The sequence below is a fragment of the Marmota flaviventris genome, chromosome 14 (assembly GCF_047511675.1).
Source record: "Marmota flaviventris isolate mMarFla1 chromosome 14, mMarFla1.hap1, whole genome shotgun sequence".
Taxonomy (NCBI): Eukaryota; Metazoa; Chordata; class Mammalia; order Rodentia; family Sciuridae; genus Marmota; species Marmota flaviventris.
The window spans coordinates 24,521,788-24,536,214 of NC_092511.1; the positions used below are offsets into that span (position 1 = coordinate 24,521,788).

Sequence of the window (14,427 nt, forward strand, 5' to 3'; positions counted from 1 at the left end):
GCCAGCCTGGGCAACTTAATGAGACCCTGTCTCAAAAAAACCACAACCACAACAACAACGACAAAAAAAAAAAAAAAATTAAAATTAAAAGGGTTGAGGTGCCCTTTTTCAGTGGTAAAGAGGCCCCGGGTTCAATACCCAATACTAGTTAATACAAATAAATAATTTTTTAAAAGAAAAAAAAAATAATTCAGTCTTATGATTGCTTTTACATGGTAAAAACTGTACTGTGTATTTTTAAAAATTAAGAAAAGCCAGTAAGCATTACCTTCATAAGAAACTAAATTTTTGAGATGGTAGTATAACATACTTATTAATTTAGGAAAGATGCCCAATACCACTAGAACATAAATTTGAGAAACATGAAACCTAATTCCTCAGTAAAAACAATTAGCCCATAGCTAGCCAATGATTCATACAACTTCAAGAGGCATGCTATTCAGAAAATGTATCTTACTTTAAAAGAATGACTATAGTATCCAGGAATGAAAGTTCACTGATAATATCAGATTATTAGCATGTCTCACATCTCTCGCTGACCCAAAGCACCCATCCAGGAAGAATTAGCACAGTGTTTTTCATAAGTATAATGTAAATGTGTAATGAACATTGTTAGTGATGGCATCACTTAAAACTGGACACTTGGAAAAGCTCCATTACTTAACCACCTAATGTAAGTATTAATGTTTTAGTCTCTGGATAATTCTCATAACTATCAAGCTTCACAATTGTGAGATTTTCTTTCATTTTTCTTTTTGTAATTATCACCTGGAAATTCCATCTTACAATTTAAATATTAAAATTCAAGAAGTCAGAAGAGAAATGGCCTAAATAATTAATTCCTGAGAATCTAGTTAGAATGTAAAAATTTACATTTCCTTCTCAACAACTATAGTTAAAAAGAGTAGTGGAGCAGGATTTTATTTAGGAGGGAGGCTTTAGAAATCTGCATTAATGAGATAAAAATGATTATTCCTAAGAAAATAGCAATATTAAAGTGTCTACTAATATTTCCATGGATTTATGTTGTTGTACATGTTTCCAACTTGGAGAAAGAGCCTAGATTCTGAAGAACAGTCTCCGGGGAGCACATTATTTAAATCAAGTGACTCATTCATTCATAAGAGCCTTCAAAATGATGAGGGAAAGGGCCCTTGCTTCAACAAGTTTAATTTCTGAAACATATGAGTATGCCTTGTTATCAACAAAAATTCACAATACTGGGGCTGGGGATATATCTCAGATGGTAGAGTGCTTGCCTTGCAGGCACAAGGCCCTGGGTTCAATCCCTAGCACCACACACACGAAAAAAAAAAATATTCACAATACTAAGAAAAGTAACCCATTTTCTCAGTAATGATACTCCTTGGTTTTTAAGATCAATGACTATTAAATATCTGAATTCCCAAGAAAGAAATTCCTTTTTAAGCATCTACCTGGATCCTCAAATATAAGTAATATGATTCTGCCAAAGACAGCATAAGTAGCCAATAGAATTAGTTATTAAAGAGCCCTGAGAGTTACTATGGGCTTTTACCAAGGAAGTACAGCTACCTACAAACCCTGAATCTAGGTTTCCCAACCTCAGTACTGTTGACATTCTGAGCCAAACAGTTCTTTGACTGGGGACAGGGGTTGGGAGAGCCTGTACTATGCATTGTAAAATGTTTATTTAGCAGCTTTCCTGAACCCTACTCATTTGATATTAGTAACATCACGATCCCTTAAATTAAGTCACATCCCAACCTACTAATGTTGATCAAAATGTCTCTAGGCATTTTTAAGCACCTACTAAGAGGAAAACCATCCCTAGTTGAGAATTACTGCCTTTAGCAAATAACTCAACTAAACCATCAAGAAAGACAGTTCTCTTCAACTGAGATCTCAACTTTTCAGAAGGTCATTCAGAGAAGTTTGCAAGAAAACACCTAACCAAGCCAGATAAATGTTGAATCAATTCTGGTAATCAAAGTGTAAGACACATAAAAAGCAAGGGTTTCCTATATCTCATTGAGGATGTGTTTTTGTTGCTCTATCACTCTAATTAAAAATTGTAGTTTTATATTTTACATTTTCTTAGAATCAAAATAGTCACTGATGAATGAACAGATGTTGGCATCCTTAAGGCATTAAATAAATGATTTAAAGAGATGACCTAAGAGGAAAGGAGCTTAGAAATATTGTGGGATAGCAATAGATAATTGAGAGCAAAGTGCATCCAAAGAATGTAAAAACAAAGTTTGCTACAAGAGGCATCCATAAATGCTCACTTTCTTTATGATCTATTCACTGTTAAGTATCCTTACTCTTTTAATTCACAATAATCACAAAAATCACTTAAGAATCCTTACCCTTATAAAGCATTAGCAATGAAGACCACAGTGCTAATAGCCAACGTGTTACAATCTTTGAAGGGTAGCTCTAAACTGATGGCAATTGTGGGCAAAAAATAAGCACCGAAAGAAAAAAAGAAAGAGAGACTAATTACAAAAAGCAAATCTGGAAAAGACTGGCATAGCTCATCCACATTCTAAAGAACATTTGTTTCATAAACCAAAACTAACATGAGAGAAATCTCAATACCTACATGGAAATGGAATTAAGAGGTCTTAACTCCTACTAACATAAGTATCTAGAAAAAGGATGCCCTCACAGTGTGAATCCAATTATACCAGTCGCCTTTGGAAATGTGTCCATAATCCACTATTATCATCTGATTCTTTTTAAATGACCAAAAAAATTTTTTATTCATTTTTAAACACTGCTGCTAAAAGTAAAACTTTCCAAGGAGAGTGATAAAGAACTGATAATCAGAGCTTTGAATAAAAAGGCACCTTTAACCACAAGTACATAGTATCTACCATGATATGTTAAAATCTAGAACTTACCCCAATGGCAGAAATCAGAAGAAACCACAAAGAGATTACTAGGATCCGCTAGATATTTACTGAAGAGTTTTCCGAATTCCTGTTCTTTTGACTCACTCAGAGCTCCAACCAGTACAGGAATAATGGTAAACTCATCCTTATGGCTTAAAGAAAACAGAAGAAGAAGAAGAAGGAAAAAAAAAAGTCATTTAAGATGTTTAAGAATAAAAATAGTTTTCCAAATTGTTGATACTAGAAACTGGAATATTTATTAACAGCAGTAATAAAATACATAATTGTTAATTTATTAAAATCTAAAAATTAAAAGCTGAAAGAGGACAATTTTAAAAATATGAAAAGCACAGAATACTAGACGTATCTATTTAAAGTCACAGAAATGTACAAACATAGGTAAGCAAGGCTATTTTACTCTCAGGCATAATAATATCCTGAAAAACAAAAATAAACCCATCAGTCGATCACCAATTCAAGTCTTCTCCACTACCCTCTAAGACTACAATCACCTGCCTAATCCTTCTGTGTTTTTAAAAGAGCATTCAATTCTTACCTGTTTTAATACCATCTTATTATATACCCATTCCTGGTACTTGTTCTATAAACCTGCCACATGAGACCTACAAAACTTAATCTTGGCACCCATAAGATCCACCAACTGCACTTTTACACTTATCCTAATGATCATATACAAGCCAGCCTGAAGATACATCTCAAATTTCATTGGCATCAGGGTAAACAAAGAATTCAAGGTAGTATTAATTTCTAGCATCAAGAAAAAGACATCACACCCACCCACAATGTTTATGAACATCCACAAGTCCCTTTTTTACTCTACAAATTGACAGATTTACGGAAAAGGAACAAAGCAAATTAATAAAGAGTAACTATCAACGTGCTGTTTATCTAAAGCCTTTAAAAATTTTTATTGTAATGAAATTTTACTTACACATATCCAATATTATTAATATGCTAAATTATTTTAGATTTAGAATTTCAGAAGCATAAATCATGTTTATCTGACTTGTTCAAAACAGGACTTTTAAAAAATACCATCATGCTTTTTAATATGAAAATCTGACACGTAACTGCTACAGGACAAACGAAACTTATAAAAGATTTTTTTTCCCAAACTCTAAATTTTAGTAATCCCAAAATAAATGTTGGCTAACTACATAAAGCTAAATTCAGGGCACCCACACACCTCCCCCATAGAGGCCCCCTTACCCTTGTCAATTGCGAAATAAACAGATCATACAGATCTCCAGTCCCTCTGCAATGCAGGGGCTTCTTGGGCACAATCTGCATCTATGGAGTAAGAAAAAAAAAGGAAGCTGGCAGAGGAAGCTGCCACGGGATTTCTCATTCTCTAACTCTTTAATAGTTTACTAAATTACTATTTGGAACAAATAGGGGCTCTTCATTTACTGAAAGGTGATTATCAATTCAAAGAAAAGAATTTCAGCTTCTAATAAAAATTCAGTAAGACTGTCAGAAATTATTCTAACCTCAGGAACTACCTACATAAATAAATTGACTAATTTCATTAAAGAGTCTGCAAGAAATTATGACATGGTAGGAAATCAGTTATATAAAGAACAAAGAAATAGGGTAAGATGGTGCATATCTATAATCCCAGCTACTTGGGAAGCTGAGGAAGGAGGATCACAAGTTCAAGGCCAGCCTGGGCAACTTAGACCATGTCTCAAAATAATAAAAAGGACTGAGGATATAGCAATTCAGTGGTAGAGTGCCCTGGGTTCAATACCTAATCCCAAAGCAAGAAAAAAAAAAAAAAAGGAACAAGGAGAAGCCAGAAGAAATGGGCTTAAGTACAATCCCTACTACACACAAATATTAAGAGTATGGCTAAGTCCCCAATCTGAAAATTTATTTGCTTATATGCAAAATAATAAATACAAAACCTTCACAAAATTGTATTAAGTGAAGAACAGTATAATAAAGGTGCTTTGTCAGCTGTAGTTGACTTTGAAGAACAAGAGTTGTTTCTTTGAAGAAGCAAGACATCTACTTTCCACAAAAGCTACCAAGCCCTTCATTTAACCTCAGTTTGAGCTTGCAGATCTATTTATACAGAAGAAAAAGTCTTATCCTCCAGAGAAACTTCTGACTTCAATCAAGTCTCATCTATTCAACCCTCTTTGTCATCTCTCCTTTTTTAAAAGTTGCTTGTTCACTATCCTCCAGACTAAGCACAAATTAGAGAACTAAGAGCATGTATCTTTCAAATGTACTATTCCCGGGTTTCAAAATCCAAATTCTGAAGTTGCAAAAACTTCCCAGTGAAGTACAAAATCTGCCCCAAAAAACAACTATAAAACTGCATTAAACCATCAAAACCAACAATTTTTGTGCTCTTATTATCAACCAAAGGGGAAAAAAAACACAAGAGAAGTTCATTCGTGACAAATAATAAAACGTCTCAGTAAGTACAGTCAGATCTGGCATCTTACCAGAAGCTGCCTCCATGTCCTAACCCAGCTCCATGGACATGAAAATTCCATTAAAGTGAAGTCGACCATGAAAACTGGCAGCTTCATTGGCACATGGGGATGACTTTGATTTGAAGCACAGAGTGGAAACTCATACCAAGTGGAAAACAGAAAAACATGCATCTCTCTTTGCCTACAGTTGCTATACCATTACAGCAAGCTGCAAATCTGAGAACTAGCTAAAAAAATTTAACAGTGAGATTCTGAAAACGGTCAGATCCTTAAGAAAAGGGCCTATGCCTTTCACACAATCCTATTGACCACAAGTTTGCACATATGCCCAGGGTACACCTAATAGGTTCCAAGCTCACTACAAAATGTCATCTAATTAGAAGGCTCAGTGTATGTAGAGGGGAAACTGGAAATGTAAGAGATCAAACATGTAACACAACCTGGCTACTCTGCATGAGGGTTGGGCATGGCTCAGTGGTAGGACATTTGCCCAGCACATATGAGGCCCTGGGTACAACCACAGATGGAAGGAAGGGAGATAGAGAGGAAATAAATTTTGTATGACCACACAGAGAGATACAAGAAAACCCAATAGAAAGAGAAAGAGGCAAACATCAAAGTGGACTGAACACTGAGTGTGCTTCCTAAGCACACACAATCCACCAGCAAAGAGAGACTTAATGGCTCAAAGACGTAGGCACAAACTACAATCAGTCATTTCCTAATACTAAACCATGTAATCACAGGTACAAGCCCCAGAAAGTCAAACCAAAAAATGAAAATATGCAATTTCAAAGAGCTTGGAAGACACATCAATAATAGTGCATAGTGGGAGACAAATTCTACAGTTGAATTTCACACAAGTTTCTAAATAAACACAACTTGAAGGAGGGGAAGTGAATAAAATCAGAATCCAGAATGTGTATAATACGCTATATAAAATGTCCAATTCAAAGAAAAAAATATAAGCCACAAGAAAAAAACGTAAACCATGTCATGGGAGGTGAGGGAGTGTCACTAGCAAGTTATATCTAAGACCATATCTTGGATTTAATAAAGACCTCAAAAATTTATCATAATATATTTAAAGAATTATAGGAAACGACGCTTAAAGAAGTAAATACATATTGACATGACATAAAAATAGGGGCTATATAAGAAATGCAAACTATTTTAAAAAGTAGAAATTTTAAGAATTGAAAAGTACAATAACTGAAATGAAATATTTACTAGACAGTCAGAAGAGCAGATTTCATATTAGAATAAGAGTAAATATTGACATCAAAGATAAATTATCCAATTAGAAGAACAGTGGAAAAAAACACTAAAAGACACTACAGACATGTAGACAACACCAAATATACCAGCATACATGGAATGATGTCCCAGAATGGGGAGAGTAAAATTTATGAAATAAAACTTTTCAAATATCATAGAAACAATAATGTACAAGAAATCCAAAATAGAACGAACACAGAGAAATCCTCACCTATTAAATAAACCATTCATTACAAACTAAAGAAAGAAATCTTGAAGGCAACAAGAAGAAAATGAGTCATTACATATAAATCTTTTCAACAAATAATACTGGAACAGCTGTGTGTGTCCATATGCAAAAAAAAAAAAAATCAACACACGCAAATATACACACACACTTTTGCCTCACATCATATACAAAAATTAATTCAAGCTGGATCCTAGAAATGTTAAGAGCTAAAACTCTTCTAGAACACCAGTCAGCAAACATCTTTTTCAAGGAACCATCAAGTTAGTATTTTAAGTTTTCTGGGCCATATGATCTCCACAGCAACTACACAACAGTTACTAGACGGAAAGCAGGCACAGACAGTATGTATATCCATGGGTGTGGTTATGTTCCAATAACACCTTATTTATGAAAACTAGCTTTGAGTCAGATGGGTTCATTCCACGGGCTATATGTTGCCATCTCTTATTCAAGAAGAAAAGGACAAAATCTTTGTGACCTTAGATTGGACAAAGATTTCCAAACATGATACCAAAAACAGAAACCATACATAAAAAAGACAACTGAATTCATCAAAATTAAAAACTTTTGTTCTTCATTAAGAAAATAAATCATACAAGGAGAGAACTTTTTTGTTTCTAATAAAGAAATTGTACAGAGAATATATAAATTCTCTTACAACTCAGTAAGATAATAAATTATGTAAATTAAAATTGGGGAAAACGAATGAATAGATTTTTCACATAAAATACACAAATGAAAAAAAAATAAACAAATGACTAATAAGCACATGAAAATTTGCTCAACATCATTAGTCATTAGAGAGATACAAAGTTAACAGTAACATCACAATGAGATTGCACTACATAGCTATCAGAATGATTTTAATCAAAAACACAGTAACAGCTATTGTCCAGGATGTGGAAAAACTAGAACCATCATGTACTGTTCCTAGAAACAAAATGTTGCAGACACTTTATATGACCTAGTAACTCTATTCCTAAGTAACTATTCAAGAGAAATGAAAACATACTGACATAAAGAGTACAAGAATGTTTGTAACATTACTCATAACAGCAAAAATTGGAAATTATTTAACCATCCACTAACTGATACATGAATAAATAAATTGTGCTACATTCATTTAATGGAATAATTATTTGGCAATAAAAAGGAATGGACTACTGATACATGCAACAACATAAATGAACCCCGAAAACAGTACACTATGGGGCTGGAGTTATAGTTCATTGGTAGAGCGCTTGCCTAGCATGTATGAGGCACTGGGTGCGATCCTCAGCACCACATAAAGAGAATAAATAAAATAAAGATATTGTGTCCATCTAACTAAAAAAAATTATTAAAAAAAATATATAAAGGTCTATCAACAACTAAAAACAATTTTTTTAAAAAAGTGCACTACAAGAAAAAGGACAGTTACAAAAGACATTTTGTATGATTCAATTTATATGAAATTTTCAGAAAATACAAATCTAGAAATAGCCCAAGAGTTAATAACAAGAATAAACAAATGAGACTTACTTAAACTGAAAAGTTTTTTCTCAGCAAGAGAAACAATAAGAGAGGTAAATAGAGAGCCTACATCCTGGGAACAAATTTTTACCCCTCACACTTCAGATAGAGCCCCAATATCCAGAATACACAAAGAACTCAAAAAATTAAACAATAAGATAACAAATAACCCAATCAACAAATGGGCCAAGGACCTGAACAGACACTTCTCAGAGGAGGACATACAATCAATCAACAAGTACATGAAAAAATGCTCACCATCTCTAGCAGTCAGAGAAATGCAAATCAAAACCACCCTAAGATACCATCTCACTCCAGTAAGATTGGCAGCCATTCTGAAGTCAAACAACAACAAGTGCTGGCGAGGATGTGGGGAAAAGGGTACTCTTGTACATTGCTGGTGGGACTGCAAATTGGTGCGGCCAATTTGAAAAGCAGTATGGAGATTCCTGGGAAAGCTGGGAATGGAACCACCATTTGACCCAGCTATTGCCCTTCTCGGACTATTCCCTGAGGATCTTAAAAGAGCTCACTATAGGGATACTGCCACATCGATGATATAGTGGCACAATTCACAATAGCTAGACTGTGGAACCAACCTAGATGCCCTTCAATAGATGAATGGATAAAAAAAAGTGGCATTTATACACAATGGAGTATTACGCAGCACTAAAAAATGACAAAATCATGGAATTTGCAGGGAAATGGATGGCATTAGAGCAGATTATGCTAAGCGAAGCTAGCCAATCCTTAAAAAACAAATGCCAAATGTCTTCCTTGATATACAGAGAGCAACTAAGAACAGAACAGGGAGGAAGAGCATGAGGAAAAGATTAACATTAAACAGAGACGAGTGGGGGGAGAGAAAGGGAGAGAGAAGGGAAATCGTATGGAAATGGTAGGAGACCCTCAATGTTACACAAAATTACATATAAGAGGTTGTGAGGGGAAAGGGGGGGGGGGACAAGGGAGAGAATTCAACAACAGCAGATGAGGTAGAGAGGGAAGATGGGAGGGGAGGGGAGGGGGGATAGTAGGGGATAGGAAAGGTAGCAGAATACAACAGTCACTAATATGTCATTTTGTAAAAATGTGAATGTATAACCAATGTGATTCTGCAATTTGTATTTGGGGTAAAAATGGGAGTTCATAACCCACTTGAGTCAAATGTATGAAAGATGATATGTCATAAGCTTTGTAATGTTTTGAACAACCAATAAAAAAAAACAAATCTAGAAATAGAAAGCAGACCATTCATTAGTTGAAATTGAGAGTGGGAGCAGGGATTACTTCAATTGGACAGGAGATTTGTTTTTAGATTAGTGTTCCAAAACTAGATTGGGAGAACAGCTGAACAACTCAATAAACTTACTTCAAAAAAAAAAATCAATGAATTAAATTTTTACACTGGTGAATTTTGTATTATGTAAATTATACCTCAACAAAACTATGGGGGTGGGAGGAGAAAGGAAAAGGAGAATCTACCTTTCCCTCCTACAAGCTATGCCACCTGCAGCAGATTACTACCCTCAGCCTCAATCTGTCATCTGTAAAAATCAAATAATTAATCCTTACCACACGGGGCTCTTGTGAGCACTTTGGTAATGAAAAGGAACATTTTATCCCTTCTTTTTCTGTCTTATGATTTAAACCATTATTGCCAAAAAATTATATATGTAAGACATATAACAGACTAAAAAGAGTTAAAATCCTAGAACCAACAGTGGGACATTCTTTTTTTAAACAAGCAAAACCACTCTTACTGTCAACTCAGTATGAAAATGCTCATCACAACATAAAAATTCTAATGTAAAATGTGAATTCTAATATAAATATTTCAAGTGATAAGAAAATATAATTTAACTGGTAGTAATTTTTAATTAGTAGCATACAAATAACTGAAACCTTAAAACTGATATTTTAAATTAAATAAAATCGTATTTACAAAAATTATTCACTATTCTTTCTCTGTCACTAATACCACTGAGATTTATTCTCTTCCCCTTCTAGTTAGAAAACATTCACAGAAAATGGGGGAACAAAATACATGTAGGTAAATACAAAACATCTTTACTCTGATAAAAATAAAATACATTCTCGTCTTCTCAAATGTCTTTTGCTACATCTTATGCATTCTTTTCATGGTCACAGAAACTTAAATTGTTCCTTTACCACAAACAAGCAATTTTTACCTATTATTCCAGAACTCTTTCTTGTTCTATAATTCTGAAAAGAAAAAAAAATGTTCTCTCAATGATGTGTAGGTAACAGTGAAAGGGAACCAATATACATTTGTTCTAAAACTTCAATAGTGCCACCAAATAAGATTTAACTGCAAAACATGCAGAAATACACAAATATCCATGAGTATAAATGTCACAGAATAAAAACACACTTGAAAATGGCACTGCTCATGTGACTATTATTAAATTGGTGAGAAAGAAACTCTCAGGCTTTTTTCTATATCTGGAGTTAAGCCATTCCATCCTCCTAAAATCTAACTACACAAGGCACATCTTAACTTTTCTCTGACCATTTCTAATATCTGAAGACCTTCAATGAGGCTTACAATCAGAAAGCAAAGTAAAATCTTAAGATCCAGTACAAATCTAACCTATAATAAGAATTAAAATGGCATTTAAGGGAGGTAAAAATACAAAGAGTTGGAATGGCAATATGATAGCCTAGAATTGAGAAAAGAAGGGAGTTTTATAGGAGCGTTAACATACCAGGCCATATGCTATAATCTTTAGAAGGGCCTGTCTATAAAACTAGCCTTTGGCTAGCATCCGGGAACTTGGCTTTTAGAATATTTATTTGATAAGGGAGTTTTATCTACTTGGGTCACTGCCATGTAAAGTAGTCCAAGGCTATCCCACTGGAGAGGGGAGGCCATATGAAAGACAAGCCCTGGAAGATGAGTGACAAGTGAAGATAGATGAGAACCGAGGTGCTTCAGGAGACAACCAGCACCACAGTCAGGCAGGAAGAAAGGGCATCTTGGAGCATTCTGCCTCCGTCAATCTGCCTCAACTCACAACATATGCAAAAGACAAGTTATCTCCACTGACCTCTGACCAAATTTCTAACCCACAAAATCATGAGCAAAAAAACTGGCAGGATGAGGTGATTTCTTTTGCTCCAACAATACCTGGGACAAAACAAACAAAATACTGGTATCTGGAAACAGGGATGCTGCTATAGCAGAAACCTGCAACACATCACACTGGCTTTTGAGACTCAAGAGGCAAATGGAAGCTGAAAGGACAAAAAGGAGACAATGGAAGCAAAGAGCAATGAGGCTGCTCAAGGAGGCTGGAAGAAGCAGGACCCCCACTGTATACTGGAAGAACAATTAACAAAACTGTCACATGAAGTAAATCAGAATATTAAAAATATACCTAATGGACCTGTAGTTCTGACTAAGGACATTTCCACATGGAATATCCTGGAAATAGTGGTTACATTACAATCAAACATTTGAAGGTACAAGGAGAAAATTAAGCTGAAAAATGAACTGTTTAACTTATAAGCAGAATTTAAGATAAATACATTTTTTAAAAATTTTTTTAGTTGTAGATGGACACAGTACCTTTATTTATTTTTATGTGCTGCTGAGGATAGAATTAGTACCTCACACATGCAAAGCACACCCTCCACCACTGCCACAACCCCAACCCCAAGAAAAATACATCTTTTAAAATTTTATTTATTCTTTTTAGGAAGGTATTTTATAGTTTTTTCCCCATATTTTTATTGATGCATTATGGCTGTACATAAAGGTGAGATTCACTGTTATGTATCTACACACATACATGCACACAATATAACAATATAATTTAGCCAATATCATTCCCTAGTAGTTTCCCCTGGTCCCTTCTCTAGACTTTACTGATCTCCCCTCAGTTTTCATGAGATTCCCCCCAACCTTCATTTTCCCTTTTTCTCTCCAGCTTTCACATGACAGAAATCATTCAACTACTAACTTTCTGAGTTTGGCTTACTTTGCATAACATAATATTCTCAAGTTCCATCCATTTTCCTTCAAATTTCATTCTTTTACAGCTCAATTAAACTCCATTGTGTATTAATACCACATTTTCTTTAACCATTCATCCACTGACAGGCTAGTTTGACTATTGTAAATTTTGTTGTTACAGACATCTGTATGGATGTATCACTTTAGTATGATGATTTTAAATCTTTAGGATAAATACAGAGGTATATAGTCATGCAGTGATTCCATTCCTAGTCTTCTGAGGAAATTCCATATGGATTTCCAGAGTGGTTGTACTAATTTACAATCTCACCAACAGTGTAAAAGTGTTTCTTTATCTACACATCCTCTCCAGCATTTATTATTCTTTATATTCTTGATGGCTGCCATGTAACTGGAATGAGATGAAATCTCAGTGTAGTTTTGATTGGCATTTCCCTAATTGCTAACATTTTTCCATATATTTGTTGGCCATTGTATTTCTTCTTTTGATAGATGTCTGTTTAGTCCCATTCTGTTTTCTCCCATTCTGTAGGTTCACTCTTCATATTCCTAATTGTTTTCTTTGATGTGCAGAAGCTTTTTAATTTGATGTCATCCCATTTGTTAACTCCTCACATTATTTCCTGAGCTTTAGGGGTTCTGAAGAGAAAGTCATTGCCTACTCCCAATGTTGGGAGTTGACCCTATATTTCTTCCATGAGTTGTATAATTTCTGTCTGATTCCTAGATCTTTGATCCATTTTAAGTTGATTTTGTACAGGGTAAAAAGTATAAAGATTTAGTCTCATTCTTCTACATACGAATAACCAGTTTTTCTAGCATCATGTGTTTTTTCTCCAAAATACTTTTTTGGCACTTTTGTCAAGGTTCAAATGACTGTATCTGTGTGTATTTGTCTCTGTATCTTCTACTCTGAACCACTGGTCTGTGTGTCGCTTTATGCCAATGCCATGCAATTTTTGTTACTATAGTAATTCTGTAGTATAATTTGAAGTCAGTCAGGTATTGTGATGCCTCTAGCATTATTTTTTTTTTGGTGGGGGGGGGGGGGGGGGGCTTAAAGAAAAATACTTCTAACCAAGAATAACAGGGTTGAAAAAATAACTTTCTCATGACTAGTCTCTTAGTCAGCAAAAGACCATCAAAGAAGGAAGTTTGAGCTCGAAGATCAAATCTAGAGCACTGCCAATAAACATGGCAAGATCATCAAAAAGAAGGCATCTTTAAGCTTCTCTGTTAAGCCCTCAGAAAGATTTAAGGCAGTGGTAAAACACCTTATCAGGAAAACAAAAGGGTTTCTAAAGATATTTTCAGGAATCTTAGCATAGTGGCACCAGCCTATAATCCCAGCTACCAGACAGGCTGAGGCAGGAGGATTCAGTGGTAGACCATATGCCTAGCATGCACCAAGCCTGGGTTCAATCTCCAGTACTGCAAAAAGAGAGAAAAACAAATTTATAGAATTCTAACTTAGAATCCCAAGTAGAGAGAGTCCAGTTTCATAAAGAATTCTGGATAAGAACTTTGTCTAATGGAGTATATTTATAATCTGGTATATACCCATAGTATGTAAGGAAATTTATCAGAACTAGAAGAAACACTGCTCTAAATGAAATAAACCTCTAGACTTTCAAACTGGTACATACATGAACCAGACTGAGACCACTTCTCAGGTGCAAACAAGGCCAATTTCTTAAGGAAAATAAAATGACTTGGAATAAAACCAATAGCCCAAAGAACCCCAGTCAAAAGATGAGAAAAATAATGAATTATTAAACCAATAACAGAAAATAGAACCAAGATATAGTCATGGGATAGTCTTTGTTCCCTGGTTAGAGTTCAGAATTATTTTGTCCCGCAGACTAGTATATGATCCTTCCTGATTTCTATTCTTTCATCCTCCAATAAGAATTATCTATTTGTGGTCAACTATGCCTCTCTTAAAATCATAGCATACTGAGTATATGGTAGGGGTGGGGTATGGGGTTGAAGGGAAAGAGGAGTAACTTGTCTTCTTAGTTTACAGTCTCCAAATTAAGAGGAGCAACTCCAAAGCCTCAC

At 34.7% G+C, this 14,427-nt stretch overlaps 1 protein-coding gene across 1 annotated transcript in view; it reads right to left on the minus strand.

Annotated features, from left to right (window-relative positions):
- Positions 1-14,427, minus strand: part of Memo1 (mediator of cell motility 1) — a 111,580-nt gene that overhangs the window by 21,257 nt on the left and 75,896 nt on the right. Inside the window, exon 6 of the mRNA XM_027933459.2 lies at positions 2,889-3,031. Within this exon, the coding sequence (XP_027789260.1) occupies positions 2,889-3,031 (143 nt within the window). The remainder of the gene's footprint in view (positions 1-2,888; positions 3,032-14,427) is intronic.